Source organism: Girardinichthys multiradiatus, chromosome 5 (assembly GCF_021462225.1).
Source record: "Girardinichthys multiradiatus isolate DD_20200921_A chromosome 5, DD_fGirMul_XY1, whole genome shotgun sequence".
Lineage (NCBI taxonomy): Eukaryota > Metazoa > Chordata > Actinopteri > Cyprinodontiformes > Goodeidae > Girardinichthys > Girardinichthys multiradiatus.
Window position 1 is genome coordinate 25,921,611 of NC_061798.1, and position 22,247 is coordinate 25,943,857.

Sequence of the window (22,247 nt, forward strand, 5' to 3'; positions counted from 1 at the left end):
TACAATCCGGGTTAGCACCTGAACATCCCTTTCAGACAGCTTCCTCTTGCGTCCACAGTTAATCCTGTTGGATGTTGTTCGTCCTTCTTGGTGGTATGCTGACATTACCTTGGATACCGTGGCTCTTGATGCATCACAAAGACTTGCTGTCTTGGTCACAGATGCGCCAGCAAGACGTGCACCAACAATTTGTCCTCTTTTTGAACTCTGGTATGTCCCCCATAATGTTGTGTGCATCTCAATATTTTGAGCAAAACTGTGCTCTTACCCTGCTTATTGAACCTTCACACTCAGCTCTTACTGGTGCAATGTGCAATCAATGAAGACTGGCTACCAGGCTGGTCCAATTTAGCCATGAAACCTCCCACACTAAAATGACAGGTGTTTCAGTTTCATTGTCCAACCCCTGTAGCTATTTGTCCATGTCACCATGTACAGTATCACATGTTCTCTTTTAGATCAGCGGCCGTGTGGCCAAGAGCTCTGCTCTCCCTGCAATGGGGCTTGCTAAAGTCTCAACAGCCTCTGGGCAGCTGTCACGTGTTTCATGCTCCATGGCACCATAACTTAGCACAGAGATTATGCAGTGAAGCAAACTGCTTTCTAATTTGTCTCTAGCCTTGGCATGGACCAAGTTGTTCCATGAATAACAATAATCTACAGTTGTTTTGCATTTTAGATGCATGTCTTAATGTTAATAACCAATGCGGGAAATCAAAGTGATGTCTGGAATAAAAATAAAGTTAGGTTAAGAATGGTGGATAGGCTATTATCTGCTTGCTTGTTATTGAACTCAACCCTAGGCAAAATAAAATGTTCCAAACAATAACAAAATATTATCTTTTTATAATGCAAAAAATCTTTTTTTTTATTTGTCCCAGAAATCCCAACATTTTGAGTGGGGTTGGGTGTCTACCTGACTTGAATCCAGACCTTCACTCACATTGGTTTAAAAAAAACGTAATTCTCCACCCCTATTTAAAAAATGTTTCAAATATCATCTTCATTTGTAGATTTAAGAATTTAGTCTTACACGTATCACTCCCTGTTAAAGAGGTGTAAGATTTTTTTCTGATCCTGCCTTCCTGCATCCGGATCCTTCATCCCTTCTTCTACCTACCACAGAAAGAAATCGGCCTAGAGGAAAGTGAAGATCTCAGGTGCTCGAAAGCTTATAATGTTTTTTTTGGAGAAACAGACCTGAATCAGCCGTGAGCTTGCCATCAATCAAAAAGCTAACAAAGAAGTTAGAGAGACACTTCAGTGAAGGAGCTGGATTCACCATCAGGTAAGTTTGAGTTTACAGTCATACCAACCTGCATGGACCGAGAGTTTAAAATAGAACTCTTCTTCCTGGGAAAAACAAATCAGCCTCACTTCCTTGGTTTTAGGAAAAAAAATAATGTGACAAACAGGAACTCAGCAGCATGTATGAGATTTTTATACAGGTCCTTCTCAAAATATTAGCATATTGTGATAAAGTTCATTATTTTCCATAATGTCATGATGAAAATTTAACATTCATATATTTTAGATTCATTGCACACTAACTGAAATATTTCAGGTCTTTTATTGTCTTAATACGGATGATTTTGGCATACAGCTCATGAAAACCCAAAATTCCTATCTCACAAAATTAGCATATCATTAAAAGGGTCTCTAAACGAGCTATGAACCTAATCATCTAAATCAACGAGTTAACTCTAAACACCTGCAAAAGATTCCTGAGGCCTTTAAAACTCCCAGCCTGGTTCATCACTCAAAACCCCAATCATGGGTAAGACTGCCGACCTGACTGCTGTCCAGAAGGCCACTATTGACACCCTCAAGCAAGAGGGTAAGACACAGAAAGAAATTTCTGAACGAATAGGCTGTTCCCAGAGTGCTGTATCAAGGCACCTCAGTGGGAAGTCTGTGGGAAGGAAAAAGTGTGGCAGAAAACACTGCACAACGAGAAGAGGTGACCGGACCCTGAGGAAGATTGTGGAGAAGGGCCGATTCCAGACCTTGGGGGACCTGCGGAAGCAGTGGACTAAGTCTGGAGTAGAAACATCCAGAGCCACCGTGCACAGGCGTGTGCAGGAAATGGGCTACAGGTGCCACATTCCCCAAGTCAAGCCACTTTTGAACCAGAAACAGCGGCAGAAGCGCCTGACCTGGGCTACAGAGAAGCAGCACTGGACTGTTGCTCAGTGGTCCAAAGTACTTTTTTCGGATGAAAGCAAATTCTGCATGTCATTCGGAAATCAAGGTGCCAGAGTCTGGAGGAAGACTGGGGAGAAGGAAATGCCAAAATGCCAGAAGTCCAGTGTCAAGTACCCACAGTCAGTGATGGTCTGGGGTGCCGTGTCAGCTGCTGGTGTTGGTCCACTGTGTTTTATCAAGGGCAGGGTCAATGCAGCTAGCTATCAGGAGATTTTGGAGCACTTCATGCTTCCATCTGCTGAAAAGCTTTATGGAGATGAAGATTTCATTTTTCAGCACAACCTGGCACCTGCTCACAGTGCCAAAACCACTGATAAATGGTTTACTGACCATGGTATCACTGTGCTCAATTGGCCTGCCAACTCTCCTGACCTGAACCCCATAGAGAATCTGTAGGATATTGTGAAGAGAACGTTGAGAGACTCAAGACCCAACACTCTGGATGAGCTAAAGGCCGCTATCGAAGCATCCTGGGCCTCCATAAGACCTCAGCAGTGCCACAGGCTGATTGCCTCCATGCCACGCCGCATTGAAGCAGTCATTTCTGCCAAAGGATTCCCGACCAAGTATTGAGTGCATAACTGTACATGATTATTTGAAGGTTGATGTTTTTTGTATTAAAAACACTTTTCTTTTATTGGTTGGATGAAATATGCTAATTTTGTGAGATAGGAATTTTGGGTTTTCATGAGCTGTATGCCAAAATCATCCGTATTAAGACAATAAAAGACCTGAAATATTTCAGTTAGTGTGCAATGAATCTAAAATATATGAATGTTAAATTTTCATCATGACATTATGGAAAATAATGAACTTTATCACAATATGCTAATATTTTGAGAAGGACCTGTATGTCTTTATGTTAATATCTGTTACATTATTTTTGCTTACATGGCATTTTTAGGGTAAAAGAAATGTAAATCTGTATGATTAATCTGACAAAAAAAGACAAAGAAATAAATGTACAAGTTCTAGAGTCTGTAATACCCTTGGTAGAGTATCTGTTTTCATTTCAAATGAGTAGGAAAACATGATCCCATAACAAAACACTCTCCAGGATCATCTCAATTTACATTTGACACTGATGTATACACAATGTGATCTCCAGTTAAGCCAGGGTGTCATTGATGATTTTGGACATGCCATGTATACAACACATTTATAACTGCTACAGAATCAATTCAAATACTCCTGCAGTATTAGAGCAATGAGCCATTTATACCATGACAATCTTACTCTATTCTGTCTGCAAAAATGAACATTTACTTACCTTGGCACACTGGCTGTTTGAAACCGAAAATAAATCTGACAGATTGGCATACTTTCTGATTAATTCAGCTAGTAATTATCTCACTACAACAGGGCACTCATAGAGCACTAAATTACATACTTTCCATATGGTAAATTTATCTTTAAATATAAAAAAACAACAAACAAATTAATAAAGCTAAATTGTAACATCATGGCTAGAGTAACGTAATCCATCCTGACAACCCAGAACACTGTGAATTACTCTCCCTTAATGAAAGGACTTGATGTTCTACACATCTGCCTTTAGTTCCTTATGTTTAGAGTCATGCAGTACACATTTTTAATACATAGCAAGATAGGAAAAAATGCCATAGCAGCTTAAATGTTAAAACTACATGTTAAAAAATTACTGCCGAAAACCCTAAAAATGTTATATCCAATGTTGTACGCTAAAATAAGTGTTGTGACTACACCTGTTATTACAGACTATGTAATTTAACAGAAAAGAAGGGGTGTATGAAAAAGAGGTAACAAACCAGTCATTATAGAACACAAAAATCAGGTGCACAATTGTGATTTGTCTCCTGACATAAAATAAAGTATCAGACAGTGATAATCAACTACCAGAAGCTGGGCAATTGACCCTTTAGCAGACAAATGTGATGATGTGACAATGTCAAACTTAATTGTTTTAATTTTAGCATATATTATGACTGAACAGAACTAAAATGGCCTGTGTTTAAAAATAAATTTCAGATGGAGGGTTAATTATACCTCTGATGGCTGTGTAGAGGCTTAAAGGTATCAGCCTAATCCTTACCAGTTATTGCACTTGTGAATGTACAGAAAATATATTTACTATCAGAAATTTTTTAAAAACCCCACTATAATGAGAGAAATACAAGAGAAAAATGTTATGTTTATTATGGATGAGATTTTGCAGTAGTTGTTTTCAAACAAAGCAATGATAAATGCATCCATATTGAAAATTTTAGAAGAAAACAAAATTAAAAGAGGCAAATCCTTAATATATTATAAACATTGCTGAAAAATAAACAAAAAAAGACACTTAACCGTGCTAAAAAAAAGTCAAAGAAAAATCAGAAAGCAGTATTGTCAAAGTTCTTTCAAGTCATAAAACAAAACCAATGCTTTGCAGTCACATCTATTATATTATTAATTCATGTTTTATTTAGTAGACATTGTTTTCAGTTTTCATCTTTCTCTAAACAATATTTCACATAGAACATGTTTTGTTTTTTAATAAAAACTTTGGCAAACTTGTGTGGTGATTACAATTGTGTGGCAATTATATACACTCAACCATCTTTTAGGTTCACCTTGACAAGACCGGGTTGGACACCCTATTGCTTTAAGTGTTTGTGTCATAGCTTCAACAAGGTGTTGGAAACAATTTTTAGATATTTTGGTCCATATTGACAAGCTGGCATCATGCCTACAGATTATTTGACTGCATATCTATGATGTGATCAAAGATATTAGATGGAAATCTGGTAATTGTAAAGGCTGTTGGAACACATGAACTCATTATGTTCAAGAAATCACCTGGAAATGATTTGAGCTGTGTGATATTGTGCATTGTTTTACTGGAAGTAGCCATCGAAAGATGGGTACAATGTGCTCATGAAGGGATGGAAATGGTCAGCAACAATAATCATTTAGGCTGTGATGTTTAAGACAATGCCCTTGGTCTTCTTCAGTGGTCAGCCATCTGTCTCAAGGGTCAATGTGTTGTGCTCTCAAACAATACATTTTTCCTTTTAATGGTTGTAACAAGTATTTGGGCTACTTTTACCTTTCAGTCCTCTTGAACCTGTCTGCCCATTCCTTTCTAACCTCTGATATTTTTCATCTACTACATTAATGATACTTGCTAGATATTTTCTCTTTTTCAGACCATTCTCTGTAAACCTGAGAGATGCTTGTTAATGACCTGCCACCCTCCAAGTCAATAAAATTCCCTTTCTTTCCCATTCTGATGCTGGGTTTGAACTGGGCAAATCACCTTCACCACAAATCAGCTTCTCCAGAAGCCCAAATACATTAAGTTGTTGTCAAGTGATTGGCTGATGAGCTATTTGTGCTAATGCTAACAAGCTATTGAAAAGGTGGACCTAATAAAATGGGCCTGTGAGTGTACCTTCTCAAAAAGAGAATGATTGTATTGCTTTTGGCCTTTTTAACTTCTCTTTTGGTGCTTTTTGCCGGATTAAAACTTTGTCCGCTTCTACGGGAAACACGTCTTGTTATGCAATTTGAGCATATTCACATCAGAATGACTATCCTTATTTATTATTAGTTACAGTAATCATTAACTCACTGTATCACCAAGTTCTGAGGTGAGAGCATTCATCATTTTTCTAATGTGTGCTGTTTATATATCGTTTGCGTTCAGTAATAAGGCTAATCCTGAGTGACATGAAAAAAAAAAGGTTTAATTATTAGCCATGGAATTGGGCATTAAGAGTCCTCTGATGAAATCATAAATGAGATGCTATTTTAAGAGACACTAATCAAGCATAATTTCACTGAGCATTTACAAGACCATTCAATTAGCTTACGAAACAATAATCAGACATGACAAGTAAGACATATTTTGTAATTACAGTAAATAAATAAAAAGCCTTGAAGAAAAAAAGCCCTCAGAAATTTAAAATTAGAAAAGAAATTATACAAGCGGCAATTAGATTTGCCTGTTATCAGTTGTGTATTTTATTGGAGGGTGGAAGTATGTTTGACTTGGTTGTGTTAGAGAGAGTTTATGTCATTGGTTGGCTTTGAAAGTCTCCAGTTCAATAGCAAATACTGGATGCAGTTCAAGTCCTCAAAGTGCCTGTGGCATAGAATTTTCATGAGAAATCCAATTACATTTATTAAAAGGAAACATTGATAAAATATTTTAGAAAGTAAATAAATGCCACCGAAATTAACAGTTTTTGAGATTTATGGTCATAAATTTCACTAAAACGGCAATTGCAGACTACTCCTTTGCGCTCTTTTATGACGTCCAAGGGGAACCCGGCATCTGCTCCAACATTCTCCTTCTTGTGTAGATATCCCGACCTCTGACATCATTTCTCTTGCGAATTCAGAGGTTTCTTGTTCAAAGCAGTTTGCTGAGAAGTCCTCTCATCAAAACTGGCTGTGCTTGGTGGGACCAGCCCATCTGTCCCTCATCAGTTTTACAGCTCTGATCCAGGCAGCTCTGATCCTCTTCCCTTCAGGAAAGTAGTGCAGAGTAACAGCTGCTGTCGTAGCATTGCTGCCACCATTTCACAATATTAACGCTGCTTGTAAACTTGGCTTCTACTTGAACCGTTTGTCATTGACGCATACATAATGAATGACTGAAGGCTTCCCCTTAGATAATATTTCAGGGCAACTTTGGACTTGCAAAATTTAACTTCGAAATATGCTTATTTTGTGTCACATTTGTCTTTTATCATGTCTTTAATCCTAATATGTCAATTGCTGCCCAATTCCTTCAATATTAAGATGTTTCTTGTTTGTTTTTTTCAGTTTCTGCATTTGAGGGAAAAGCGTGTCACAGGCACTTTAAGTATCACTGAATGTGCCGCTGACTCAACCAAAACTGGAAACAAAAATAAATCATCTGTCAACAACATTAATTTTGTTTGCTTTGTGAGCCTTATACCTATAAGCCATGTTCTGATCTGATTACAGTATCAGATTGGAGCCCTCTTTAAGGTGTTTTTGCAGGAATCACCATCTTCTACTTTATTTGAAATAATCCTAACAAAAAAAAAGCATTCCTTTAAATTTAAAGATAATCACTTTAGTAAAATTTATCAGCAGTCGGAGATATATAATTACTACATTCTAGCTTTTGTTACCATATTGCAATCAACAAAACACATTCAAAGTCCCTCTTTCAACTTTGCTAGATTTTTATTGAGAGAAAGCAGCACATCCAGTGGTGCTTTAGGACTCAGAACTACAACCTTTAATTAGCTAACTGAGAAATGACAGTTTTGTTGGTGTTGGTTGTTACAATGATGCTGAGAAACCTGAGTTTTACAGTGATTAAGAGACGAAACCAAAAAGGGGCTGGATAAACAGGCCCATGGTTCCCAGGACGCACACCGTCACAAAGACCCAGAGGAAGATTCTGTCAATGACCATAGCCACGTACTTCCAATCGTCTTCCACCTATGGAGTAAGAGAAGTCGAAAAACAATTGTGGTTTTACACAAAATATTTCTTTAGTAGAAAATGTGGTGTGCAGGGTGAGTGGTAACCAGGTGATTCAAGATTGAAATATAATTTTATAGCCAGGAGGAAAAATGTGGAAAACATTTAGTCAAATTCCATCCACAGCAACAAGGAAGCTTGAAAAATCTGTTTTGCATATCAAAGATTTCTGCTGCCCTTTAGGAGATATCCTCCTCTTTATTTATAACTGACAGAAAGAGGAGGGGAGCCTTAAGCAGACACTTAGCTGTAACCTACACTATTGTTAACTCTCAGAGCAATTTAGGTTCTGCAGCAATGAAGGAAAGACTGAGTGCCGCTTTCCCAAGGCACTTCTGTCAGTATGGGGTGTTTTTACATAAATGTATTAAGCAATAGAACCCCTGCTATGCATATATTGTCTATTGCCTTGTACACACAGACAGTATGTATAAAGAACAGAAAGTGCTGTATATCTTCTGTGTGACATAATTTTAAAGATTTGTTGAGAAAATCTAGCCAGTGCAATCTTTCAACAGAAAGTTGGTAAAGGTACAGTATCTACATATGCTTGGACTTAAAGAAGAATTGATGTTACAAAGTAAAATGAACTCACCTGTAAAGGGAGTGAATAATGGTGAAAATGGCAACACAAAAGGCTATATGTGTAGCTCACTAATTCACCTCTTAGAGTACTCAATACAAGATGGTAAAGACAGACATCAATGATTCATCTAATAAATCTACGATATAAACGCTATTTTGACACAAATCTGTTGCTTCCCTTAATAGTTTTTGGTACCACCATGTCCACCTAAACAATCATAACTGGTTTTTCTTTTGATTTTCTGCATTGTGATAGACCTGTCCAATATCAGACCACTACCTCCTGTTTTTAAATTGAAAGTTTGTGACAAATTCATAAAAATATATATATAATTCCAGTGAGAGCTTGAAAGCTACAGTGACAGACTTCTCATGCTCTTTGCAAACCTATATAGTGCTGAGAGTCTCTAAAGCAATTTCTTGTGCAATAATTAGAGACCACTTTAACAATAAAGCTGGAAAAACTCACCTCTTTAGCCCTGTTTCGGCTCCTCATGTTCTCAGCTATGTACTTGACGCTTTCGATGGCCTGTTTGATCTCAGGTGATAGCACAGAGAAGGCCATCACTGTGTTTATGTTCTGTGGACTCAGCTGATGAGGCATCTTTCCAGACTCTGGTGTCTCTGGGGTCTCCCTCATATGCTGGCAGGGGCAGGGACATTTCTTGCCAGTGCAGCCCTCCACGGCCGAGAGCGTACTTTCTCCACCAACCTCCAGACAGTTGAGGGATCCACCTCCAACCTGCTGGGGACACAAGCTCAACTAGAAACTAGACTCTGTTTGGTGAGGGTGTTACTTGACTATGCATTGCTCAGTTCAGACTTGGCAAAACCAACTAATGGCATAGCACTCTATGAGGTTAGCTTTACAACATCAACATCTTAAGAACAGACTTTTCTTTGTGGTTGATAAACAGGACCTTCTCAACCACCTTATTGATAAGACCCCTACAGCTGCTGTAGCTTACAGCTTACATCAAATCAACTGTGAGCCTGAAGTGTGACCATGAATGTCTTCGTGTCGTTTTTTTTTATAAAATGGTTGTGGATCTTTAAAGACAAGGACTTAAAACTTGACCAAGCTGTTTTCTGGTGCTCTCTGGTTTACTATTTGTTTCTGTGGCACCAACCGAAGCTGGAAAATTGTCTGCCACAATCAGCTGGAAAAACTTTAGGAAACCTGGTGAAGAAGACTAGAGATAAACTGAAGTTTACCGGTGATTTCTGGCAAAGTCAGGCACTATTGTTATAGAAAGGGGTAAAATGTAAAGCTATACTATCAGGTGAATGTTTCCATGATTTAAAGAATTTGGAACTGGGTGTAACATTTAAACCATCTTTGAGAATAAACTTGCTCTAAATTGATATTTTAAGATGAATCATGACATCCCTTCAAACTTTAGATGTCCAGGGAATATTTTTTAAAACCATTTATGGTTCACTAGTACTTGTTATTTGACCAGGAAGAAAATATGGTGACTTGTTTAGCTTACAGGTCCTGCCTAAACAGAGATGCTCAAAAGTCAGTCTTGGTTTGTCTATTTAATTAACCCCAACAACCTTTCAACCCCATTTATATTGCCAAAATTAGAAATATCTTGTTTAAGAGAGATGCTAATGTTGGGACCCCAGTCATGGGGACAACAGGAAAGGCCAGTAAGAACTTTTCTGGAATTTTCAAAATAAATCGCATTGACCTACTCCCAGCAGAGCCAGGGACAGGGAATAACAAGTGGACTAAAAACCCCGCTTTTACAACAAACTGACTTCTTCCACGCAGGTCCCCAGAGGAACTGGATGGAGGGACACAGTGCACCAATGTCTCTTTGCTGGCAAACAGACATAACTCTTCAAACTGGACCCAAGAGTGTCAGACGATCACACGATCATATGCACTAAGTTAAGTAGGAATGAATTACTGTTTGTGTATCCAGTATTCATTCATGAACAGGAGTAATTAAGGTACAAGCATTGCTTGACTTCCAACTATCTTTGACCAACTTGTTTCTATTGTACATAGCCCATTAGTCCTCCTATTCTTTCATTTTGCTTGGTGGTTTAGTTGGGTTGTTTTAGCATAGTAAAGAGTTTGTTGATTGAAATATGTTTGAGTTAAAGTTGACTTATTTTTGTGAATAAATTCTTGTATTTTAAGAAATTGTGTGAATTAATTCTGTGTGTGTACAGAGTTATGCTGTTCAATAATGTCAGAGCTTGGCTCATCCCTTTCAATTTTGTCCTAATATAACTGCCTTAGGCTGGTATTCACAGGATAACCCTTAACAGACTGAAATATTATTTTATAAAATATGAAAGTATTAATATTAAATAATATATTCATAATCATAATCACAACACTGAAAAACTAGTCTATGCATCTGCAGGTTTACTGATGGTTCCTATACTTTCTAAAATTAGATCTTTTAGTCATCAGGCTGTGGAACCGACTCCCAGTTTTAGTCTGTGAGGCAGACACCCTGTCTACTTTTAAGGCTAGGCTTAAAACTTTCTTTTTTGATAAAACCTATAGTTAGAGTGGCTTAGCTCAGGATAACCTATCTCTGTAGTTATGCTGCTATAGGTGTAGGCTGCTGAAGGACATAATGATCACTTTCCTCACTCTGCTACTTCTCGCCAATTTTGCATTATTTGCTCTTTTTTCAGTTTTGAAGGTTATTATATTTGTGTTTTTCTCTTCATAGAAGCTAGATCTGGCCTGACGCTCTGTTTAGCTGTGACACCCTGCTGGAGAGGGGCATCAGCTGGGCTACTGCTGTCAATAACAATTTTCTGTTTCTAGTGGACACACTTAACCCTGACTTTCTGTGTTTAATCCTGTCTCTGTCTAAGACTAAGCGATTGGTTGAGCTTCTAACCATGTGTGCTGTCTTTTATCCTATAAACTTGAAAACTGATTTAGAGCTTATCTATTTAGCTCTGTTTCTGTGGCAGATGTAGCCATGCTGGAGGTTTCTTCCTGTTAAAGGGTAGTTTTCCTTTCATGTTTCAGAGGCTGCTTGAGGAGAATGTGGGACCATCTGTAAAAAACTAAATAAATAAATCTGATCCAGAACTGGATCCTGCAACATGACAGTGACCCAAAATACACCAGTAATACAACAAGGACTGGGCCGAGTCAAAGCAGATATCTAGATCTTGTTGAGATGCTGTGAAGTGACTTGAAAGTCCTCAAACATCTCACAACTGAAAGTGAGAAGTGGGGCAAATGCCTCTATTCCATTTATGGTTCCTGCACCATACAGCTCCACTCCATTGTACACCACCATAAACCTTTTGTGTTTCCACCGGCACACTGAAGGTTGGGCTTCAAGCCATAACTCCAGCCATCAGTCTTGTGTGCACCGCCACTATTAACCATTACCGTTTTAAGGTTCGGTGTTGGCCTTTTGCTATTCCTATCTTTTTTATTGGTGTAGAGATGCTGGAGAGGCAGAGTTAGATGGAGACAATTCTGCACCATGAGTTAAGTGTTTAGTGACCTCCACTTTTCAGTTCATTGAATAAAACAATTACCTTCCAGCATTTCTACTTTGAGCAGCAGCTTAAGTCCAAGTAAAGCCAAAGTGTGACTTCACTCTGTTTTACCCACATGGCTGGAGTTTTTTTTAAAGCTATTCCTGGCACTGCAGTGTGCGGTAAAAAAGTGTGGCTTGTCATAATATATTCTCTCTGCTACCTTAATGCCACTGACATATGGCTGAGCATGCCCACGGCCAATCAGTGAACAGTAATCTGTTCACATCACATTTCTGCCCTGCTCAGCCCAGATGGGACCTGTTGACAAAGAGGAACCAAGAAGGCAAGTGCCGGGCCTTAAAAGCCAGTAATGGAAAGCATTGCTGAGTGGAGTGGAGCTGACCAAAGTGGAGCCCATGAAAAAGGGGCAAAACTTTACTCAGAGCAACGTCAAGGGCTGGTGGAAGGCTATAAGAAGTGTCTCCCTAAACTTGTTTCATTCAAAGGGTGTAACACTAGCTATTAGGGGGTAGGGTGTACTAACGATTTCTCCAGACAGAAAATGCATTTTTCTTTCCATCTTTTCTTTAATTGGAGTGTTTAGTTTTTTTGTTTTTTAACATAACTTTAATTTTACCAAAAAATTGTTTGGAGGGAAATTGTGGTGCCACAATCTGACCTGTCCCAAAATCAAAACAAATTTCTATGTACCGGGGTAAGCTTTTTCTTAAGTGGACTATCAGTTGAAAGGTATCGCTTACCTGCATCAAGCTGTTCTGCTTCTTCCTTCCTTTTCCTCCTCCGCCTCCTCCTCCCCCTCCAGCTCCTCCTGCTTCCCCACTGCTGTTCAACCACCCGACCTTACCCTCCTCATCAACCGGCCTACGCATCAGCATAATCCTCGGCAGCACTTTGAGAAACACTGACCGCACCCAGCACGGCATGGTGTGGGTCATCGGCGTGCGGTAGTGCACGTTTAGCACGAACACAGTGATGACGATGCTGAGTGTGACGAAGATCATCGTGAAGAGCAGGTACTCTCCGATCAGAGGGATGACAAGTGACGTTGAGGGGATGGTCTCTGTGATAACGAGCAGGAACACAGTGAGGGACAGCAGGACAGAGATACAGAGCGTGACCTTCTCTCCACAGTCAGATGGGAGGTAGAAAACCAGCACTGTGAGGAAAGAGATGAGGAGGCAGGGGATGATGAGGTTGATGGTGTAGAACAGTGGCAGGCGACGGATGTAGAAAGAGTACGTGATGTCCGGGTAGATTTCCTCACAGCAGTTATACTTGATGTCATGTTTGTAGCCTGGAGCGTCAATGATTTCCCATTCCCCACTTTCCCAGAAGTCTTTCAGGTTTACCTAGGAGACAGGTAAGGTTTTAAAACTGGGTGGTCGACTACAAGAACAATAAGGTTGACATATGGGTTATTCATGCTTTTAAATGGTGTAAATCATATGAAACTATAACACAATGGAATATTAAAAGGAAATTAACAAGATCATAAAAGTTTGGCCCCTGAGTTAGACAGATGTATCTTGAAAAGCGAGAAAACGATATAGTCTAACTGGTGTGACTTGACTCATTAATAGTTCTGATAGTTTTCCTTGGGCCTCTGCTGCTTGAACCTGGAGGTGATTGGCCTGGGGTCAGAAGCTGTAAAGGCTTTATGGATTTTAGAGTATCACATTTTCTTTTTAAATAAAATAAAAAAAAACATTTTAAAATCCTAAACTATTTTTATGCCTAAATGTGTTTTAACAGGCCCTTTATAAAAAGGAGGAAGTATTGAATCATTGGAATTTGACACAACTACTGACCTTGGATCCAATGAGTACCAGGTCAATCTTGGCTTTGTCGTAAGTCCAAGAGCCAAACTTCATGGAGCAGTTTTGATAGTCAAAAGGGAAGTAGGTGATATCCATTGGGCATGAAGATTTAAAAATTGCAGGAGGAACCCAGGTGATCGTGCCATCAAACTTCAGCAAGGCTTTGGTCTTATCCTCCACCAGGAAGTCACCTACAGCGCTGTACAGAAGGTGCATTTACAAGGCAGCCAAGAAATCAAAGGAAATGTCACTAGTCGGGTTTAATTAGGACACAAAAGTGGGAGAAAGGCAGATATTTTACACAATAGGGGGCACATAATAAAGGGAAGAAGAAGAAGATTCAAGATATAAGAACTAAAAAATGTATGGACTTAATTACGTTTGGTTAATATTATGAGCAGCAAATATAAATAAAAAGGCCCAATGACGCTGCAATTTTATGCGTGAAAACACTTACTTAAATTACTTAAAGCTATTTAACTGAAATTAAACAAATCTTGCTGGCAATCACCTTTTTAAATGTTTTAATTAGCACTCAGGTTTTATTGAAGATGCTGAACAATCTTCTTGGCTTTTGCTCCTAATGGTCATCCTTTGGTTGTGAGTTTAATTTATTTTTGAGCAAGTCAAGAAGGCATACCAAGAATAACCATGCACCCAATGTTATTTTTCACTTAAGAATTATGAATCTTGACTCTGATGATGGTGCAATGCTCACTTGTTGTAGAGAACAATGTCAGGTCTCCAAATCTTGTTTGATGGAACTCTGATGAATTCAATTCCATCAAAGTCTGCTGGCGTCCATCTTAGCTTGTAGTCATTCCAAATCTAAAAGAGAAGGAGTAAAACACATCAAACTGCTTTTTTCTTATTCTATGTCCACTTTACTCTTGGTAGTATTCATGGCAGACCCGTGTTAGCAACATCTGGTACAATATATGCAGTACGACAGCTTGTTTTGGGACCTAATCTTATGTAGCAAAATATATATTTTTAAAGAGTAGAGAAAGAGAGTCTCAAAATTAAATCAGAGGCAATTTTCTATTGAAAGATGAAGGTCCAATGATGATTATATTTCCTGTTTAAAGTGTAAAAGTTGATATTCCTACATGCTCTAAGCTTTAAGGGACTATTTGTTTACATATGAGAATCACATTCAGGAAGTAACAAACCACATTCTGGCAAAGCTAAATGGGTTAATGGAATATGGTTGACACCACAAACCTCATTAATTTATATATTGGTTGCTAGAAATGTTGTATTTCTTTGGAAATGGGAAAAAAACTGTTTTAAGAGAGCCATGTAAACATAATGTTATTTAATTTAATTTATCTCAGTATTATGCTTTCATTTGCCCCAGCAAATTCTGACAAACTTTTTTGCTATTCCATTTTTGTTTTTATATTAAAGATAAATACAATAGACATGCCTGTATAAAAAAACAGTTCAGAGTAAAAGTATGAATAAATTCCTCACTGACAAATAAAGGATCAGTACGTTCCCTTACTATTCTGCCAACATACCTGCCTGTAACATTTTATGAGCTGTGGATCCATTAGTCTTGGTTATTTGGATGTCACTCAAGATGAATTTATTCATTAGCAAGACGGATTAATACCCAGTCATGACCTGGAAGATTTTTAATTAACCAGTTCATGCTACACTGAGTTTTCCATTTATCCATCAGAGTTTACATTATGATTGCCTGGATAATTCCTGATGGGCTCGGGTATTGTAGATTATTGTGGCCTTGAGATTCCATCAGAAGGAAAATGAACTGTCACTGAAACCAGCTGGTGTGTTACTTTATCTTAAATCCCAGCTTGATTAGTTAAATTGTTATTCTGTTATAGAGCAAATGGATATACAAAATGTTGAAGACACTAGTTTCTGGAAAAGGATTTGTGACTAATGTGACAAATCATTTAAAAGTAATTAAAGAATCATCATGATTGTCTTTTTTTTCCCCCGTTTTAGCTCTAAATTGGGCACAATTTCAAAAAACACTCATGTTGTACTACGGTGTAGTTATTTATTACAATACAAGCATCTGACTTACAGTGCCTGTAAGCTACCTGCTTGTCATTTATTTTCAGCATACATCCAGCAGTTCTGTGGTTTGTTAGAGAACATTATTGAACAAACAGCATCATGACAACCAATGAATGCTGTTAAATGTTATGGAAAGTTAGTTTTTGCAAAGTTGTGTTAAGGTATATTGCAAGTTCTAAAGCAATATCCAAAGTTTCAAACATCTTACAGAGGAATGTTCTACCCATCATCTGAAAATGGAAAAAGTAGAGCACAACTGCAAACCTACCAAGACAAGGCTGACCATTCAAGCTCACAGATCAGACAAGGACAGCCCTAATCAAAGAAGCAGCCAAGAGGCTCATGGCAACTCTGGGGTTGCTGTAGTGAATCACAGTTCATGTTGGAAAATCTGTGGCAAGGGGGAAACCATTGTTAGAAGTAAACCACAACAAGTCCTGTTTGAAGTTTGTCAAAGGAAATGTAGGGAACTCAGCAAAGATGTGGAAGAAGGAACTTCATTTTCTTCATCTGGTCAGATGAGACCAAAATGTAACATTTTAGCCAGCATTCAATACACTAGGGTGGCAAAAAACTCATCTTTAGCACATCATTCCCATAGTAAAGCACAGTGGTGGCAGCATCATGCTCTGGGGACACTAACCAGGGACAGGGAAGTTGGTCCCACTAATGGGAAGATACACCAAGTTTATGTGGAACAGTCTGGAAAGACATACCAATTAGAAGCTCCAAAAGACGTGAAACTAGGGTGGAGATTTACCTTCCAGCTGAACAAAAGAAGCTAAACAGAAAGCCAGATCTACAACAGCATGGCTTGGATCCATGCATTTGCAGTTAAAATCTGTGTAAGACTTGAAAATAGATATTCACATGTGCTCTTCATCCAATATGACTAACTTTAAAAGATCTAGCAAAAAAGATAAGATTTTGGTGTGTAAATGTTTATAGTTATCGATATACCAAAATTATAGCAATAAAAGGGCTTCTGCAAAACATTGACTCAAGGGGATGAAAGACATTTTTAGATATGCTGTGCATTTGTATAATCTTCCCTCTCTACTTTGCACAGATACACTATTTTGTGTTGATCATAAAATACCAATAAAGTTAAAGTAATGTTTGTGGTTGCAATGTGACAAGGTTCAGGGGGTTGTGAACTTGTCTGCCAGGAACTGTAGATCTGAGAGTGTGGGTGACCATAATGCTAGCATTTATTACCAGCTAACAACATTCAAGTTTCAATTTGAGATATCCTTGCTTTTTAATTATTTGATCAACCATCATAGAGCTTGTGTGCAAGTGTGGATGAATGCCCTAAATGTAAAACCATGAACCTTTTATGACCTCTCTGACATCCCACTGTAGAACCCAAGGGTGAGCCAACTCTATAAAATACCTCATACATGTGATGTGGTTGTGTGTATATTGTGAACTCACATGTCGGAGCCATAGATTTGTTTCCATGATTTGATTCACCTCATCCTGCAGAGCAACAAAAGAAAAATAACCTCAGAAAACCCATGAATTTACTGTGAACGAAAGTAAAACAATACAATTCTTTCTCCAGTCAGCAGAAAAGGTCAGCTTAATACATAGAGGTGCAGGTGTCACCCCCTCTCTGCCATTCTCTATATTACTCATTCAGGTTTGATTTACAGTCCAGTGATTGTCACAATTGTACAACTGCCACCCACAGAAGGCCATCAGCCAGACTCTGAACACATGAAAATGCATCCACAGACACGCGCATGTGACACATTCATTAGACCGCACCCACACCCACGTAGACAGGTCAGCACACTCACCTTTAGATTAAAATCACTTTGCCGAGTATGCAGACATAGCTACATTTCAGTCCAATCTGAAAAGGTTTCCTTCAGGCAATTTCTCTCTTAATCTGTTGATTTTCTTTTAAGGGTTTTTTTGCACTAAAAGCCATCCCAAATCACCAAAGCAAAATCTAGAGCTGCATAAGACTATGAAATTGAACAAAGTATATAAAAACTTGACTAAGTTTTTCCTTTTATTGTAATACTTCTTTTTCAGCTTTTCTTTTTTAAAAGCTGGACAATATGATGATCATGGGAAGACACTTCCTATTTCACAAAGACTGCATACTGAATAAGTAAGAACATGACATATGGATGTACTCAATTCACTGATATGTATGCGTCTCCTGAAGTGGAAAACTTACTACTTTAACAAGCTGTGAGATGGAGAGCTCGAACTCTACAGTAACAGGGTCGGAAACATTCTCCACTGGTCTGATGAATTGGTTGTATCGTCTAAAGAGCTTCCTGAACAGCCGGTCCTCCGCCTTGGATGCGAGGCAGTCTGAAGTTTAAGAGCAGAAAGAGCAATATGTTACCAAAAGACAAAGTGTAAAAAAAAAAAAAACAAGAAAAGAAAAGAAAAACTTCAATGAAAAACTCTGATCAGTTGTACGCATCTTCCAGTCTTTTATAGCCAGTATAATCAGATTCAGTCACGTTGGAGATGAATTCAATTGAGAGCCAGGAGAAGCCAGACTTCGTCCTCTTCTAATTTGGATGCAGCTTCTCATTAATAAGCTTTTTGAGTTTGTGCAGTTAATTTTTTATGATATTTGATGAATCGTCTCCAAAGTTTTCTCTTTAGATCATCACTTCACGGCTGAGATCATCAGAGTAAAAAGGTTTCTTTGAGCAAGTCTGAGACGTTGGATAACTTTCAGTGTTGGCTCAGAGCAGAAACAACCATTCTAATACATTTTTATTTCTTGTTTACATTTTGTTCATCATGCTTAAGGACACGGATGTCTCACTCAATAACCACCCCAAACATCTTAACGTCATTTGTGCCTCAAAAGATTTTATTTAGATTTAGAAACTCATTTTTTACATGGCCTAATATTACCAGTATAGACTTACTGCAGTGCTTTTTTTAAATTTCAGTATTTACTTTCTCCTCTTCTAATATTCACTGTTAGACCGAGTACACAACTAGTTAGAAGACATAAGATTCTAAAAATTATAATAATTACCATGTAAATGTGGGGGCAAAACCTAAACTTAATGACTATTTCATAGTTTTAGGTTGTGAAAATATCCAAATCATGTTTAATCCTATCTGCTAAATACATTATGTGGATAATGTGTTTTCTGAATTGGAAGTACTGAAATTATGAGTAGTGTTGGACATTTCAACTTTTATCTCTCTTAAGGTAGATGCATATATTACTACATAGTTTGTGATTTCTGAAAACAAAAAATCTGTTTTTCTTTTTTTCACAGTTCTGATACGATTCAATTAATACTTCTGATTGTTCTATTTGCTGTTGACTCTGAGAATGGAAACTGAATGAATAATTAATTTATTTGACAGTTTCCCTGTTAGATAACTTTGTCTCATAATCAGGTTACAAAAACACCATGGAAGTCATGTTAGTATGAAGCTTGTGTCATGATTTGTTTTAAGGTAGGACCCCAGTGCAAGATTGAGTGGAATGATGAAAAGATTTAATAGAAAAACAAACTTACAGATGACCAGGTACAGGTAGGTGAAAAACATAGCAGATGCAAAATCCAGGCAACAGACATAGAAGAAGTCAGGACTGGACCAGGGCAAAGACACAGGGTAGGTAACGAGGCGTCAACAGAGTATTAACAGAAGGAACCAGTGGAGGACAATGCAAACCAGAGAGCTTATAAACTGAGGGATGTGAAGTGAGAACCAATGAACTGGGAGATAAGCTAATCAGGAGCAATATGGCACAGGTGTGGACCAGGGCTGCAGGGAAACAGAGGGAGTGACTAATCAACACAAACGAGCAAGGAGAGCATGGAGGTGACCAGAATACAAGAAAACAATGACTAGACTAAGAACATAAACAAGAACCAGAACTATCAGAATATAACTAAACGTATCTAACACCAGAACAGAGAAAAACAACAAAACTAAAGAAGGAGAAGGAAACTAAAGAATCAAAAATGAACAGAAAAGCACAGGGCTGAGCAAAAAGTAAACAAACACAAACCTAACAGATACATCCTGACAGCTTGAGTTTATCGCTTTTAAACGTCTTTCAGTGCTTTGCTCAGTGGTTGCAGTTAGATCAATGGGTTTTCTTGGTAATTATGGTGTTTTGCGTTTTGTACTTAGAATTCAAAATTTCCAAGTTTTACGTAACAAAATTATCCACAACTTGTTCAGACATGGCATTAAAATCTAAAGGCTACCTGTTTATATGCCTTTAAACTTTAAGTGGGCTGTCAGTTGAGCAGCAAACAGGACATCAACAAGTTTGTTGATATTTCAGTGATCTCACAGGTTTACCTGTGTCACATTTTTGTGGGGTAAAAAACAAACTCTTGAGTGGCTTAATTATATGAATGAAATGGAGAGGAACATTTCCCTATTGGTTCATATTGCTAATGGTCAGGTGTGACACCATTTTAAGATCCGAGCTCTGACATCCGAGACAAATCAAACACAACATAGTGTTATGAGATCCATCTTTTTTTCCTCTTTATGGTAAACATCTAAAATGCAGTGGGCGTTCTCATCTTTCAAAGTGCCACCTGGAAGCAGCTGATTTAGTCTGCTTTATAACAGCTCCAAAACAAACTATGCCAAACCAATTTGTGTAGGCACAAATAAACTCTTGGATATATTCATTTAAGCTGGTATTAAAATACCTACAGTGTCTGCAAATAGAATTCAATGAAAAAAGGAAATAACATTGAAACAAGCTCTGACAAGCATACCGGCTCTCTCCTCCTGTTTAATCCATTGTGGCTAGTTGAGCTGCAATATTGTATGATCAACGTAATAAAGGTGTATGTCTGGCTGGATGACTTATTTCATGGCCACCTGTAGCTACAATTATCTACAGTAGTATTTACTAATTTTCCTAACATAGGATGCCTGAGGGACAGTGTGAGGATGTCAGACAAGGGGAAGATGTGCAAGAAGCTATTTCAGCACAGTGCAGGAAAGTTGACTACAGCCTGCGGAAAGACTGTGAAAGATTGCTTTTTTCCTTTTTGGTGCAGACATGGAAGGTGGGAGGACTTGGAAGACCAATTACTTCATTATTACATATATATTAATTACAACTGAGAAGACTGAAGGAGGCACCAGCGCCTTGCATACCCAAATTGTTTTTGCAGTCATTCTAATGGTATGAATGTAATGCTATGTGTGACTGCTTGTTTCACAATACCCTAATTTCACATTTAGGAATGGTTTGGTTAGCTAGGCAGATAGTTAACCAATCCAGAAAAACACAACCCGAGACCGACATAAAGCAGGAAATTTTATTTTTTGTACTCCGCATCAATAAGCTCAAAGATGAACAAAGTGGATTTCTCTCTGAAGCACTGGTTCAAAACCCTTAGGTTGGAGGTGAAACCTTAAATGAAGCGTATTGAAGCTCAACTGCCCTGAGACAGAGCGATCAAATGAGCAGTTAAACACATTGTAGGTTTTATGTTGATTAATCTCACAAAGAAGACATGGCTGATCATTACCTTACAGCGTTTCTGTTTTTACTGCCTGTGTTTTGTGGGGAGCGGATACATGGATCTGAAAACTCATTTGGTGAAGATTATTAAGAAAGAAAGCAGTGGGACAGATCTGCACAACTGTGTAAAGTTGGGCCTGGGTAAGATGAATGTCTTAGCACTTTCAAATGTACCTTTCATCAACATAAACAAGTGGAGAATAACAACTGCACACTGAGTCCACCAGTTCACTTAATCCAGGAGTATTCAGATGCATTTTGACACCATGGGAGAGAGGAGCTTTTCCCCCTTGAAGAGAGTCAAAACTTTTAGTGGCTGTACTACAAGGCGGTCACAACAAAAAACATGTTAAAGGCGGCTGATGCAGCATTTGCTGGATATTACTGATGAAGTAAATGACAAGTGCTGCATTCCTCCGGTGAAGCCTCGGGTTCAATAAGTAAAAAAAACGCTTTTTTTGGCTCTGCTGTTCTGTTATAGGCATTGATCACTGTCAGTTGTCTGAACTCAACACTGCTGTGAACGTAGTCTGGGATTGTGAACTATTAAATTGCTCAGTAGTTACTTTGTAGCAGTCAGCTTTGTCTCGAGGAGCTGTTAAGTTTTAACATTATTGCTCGTTACTGATGTCTGCAGGTTTTGTGTAAAAAAAATCTGTGATGCAGATTTAACATTTAAATATTGTATTTTGTAGTGGTTAGTGATGTTACTGCGAGGGGTAATGATTATCGGCCACCCTTAAAAAATGGTGGGGGGTTTTTTACTAATAAGTGAGTTTTTATCAGTTCATGTCAAGTGTCACAACGTTAATAAGGATGGCTGCATTGTTGAAGCAGTAGGTGCTTTTTAGCAAAAAAATCACAACTCTGCTCTGATTTTCTCTAAAAGCTCCTACATGTGTGAGAGCTGGCTGTGCATCATTGAATTTACCTATGGATGCTAAGTGTTATAATCCATTTAATGCTATCAGGCTCTCTAATTAACCCTCTTAAGGCCAAAATAATGTATACGTCAGGTTTACTGTGATTTTGTAAATTATTTAAAAAAGTAAACTGAGTCAGTGTTTCTGTCCTTTTCTAAAGCTACTTTAACTTTCACTTTA

The 22,247-nt window shown here is 38.2% G+C and overlaps 1 protein-coding gene across 3 annotated transcripts in view; it reads right to left on the reverse strand.

The window, feature by feature from the left end:
• Positions 1-7,367: 7,367 nt before the first annotated feature.
• chrna6 (cholinergic receptor, nicotinic, alpha 6) overlaps positions 7,368-22,247 on the reverse strand; it is a 31,179-nt gene continuing 16,299 nt past the window's right edge. Inside the window, exons 1-8 of one of the 3 annotated variants that reach the window (XM_047364257.1) lie at positions 19,160-19,304; positions 17,836-17,975; positions 17,079-17,123; positions 14,308-14,417; positions 13,581-13,788; positions 12,513-13,121; positions 8,744-9,019; positions 7,368-7,647 (exon numbers count right to left, since the gene is read on the reverse strand). In XM_047364257.1, the coding sequence (XP_047220213.1) occupies positions 7,522-7,647; positions 8,744-9,019; positions 12,513-13,121; positions 13,581-13,788; positions 14,308-14,417; positions 17,079-17,123; positions 17,836-17,975; positions 19,160-19,190 (1,545 nt within the window). In that variant the 5' untranslated portion in view covers positions 19,191-19,304 and the 3' untranslated portion in view covers positions 7,368-7,521. Of the gene's footprint in view, positions 7,648-8,743; positions 9,020-12,512; positions 13,122-13,580; positions 13,789-14,307; positions 14,418-17,078; positions 17,124-17,835; positions 17,976-19,159; positions 19,305-22,247 lie in introns of those variants that run through there. The other 2 variants (XM_047364256.1, XM_047364255.1) reach the window with 2 other exon arrangements.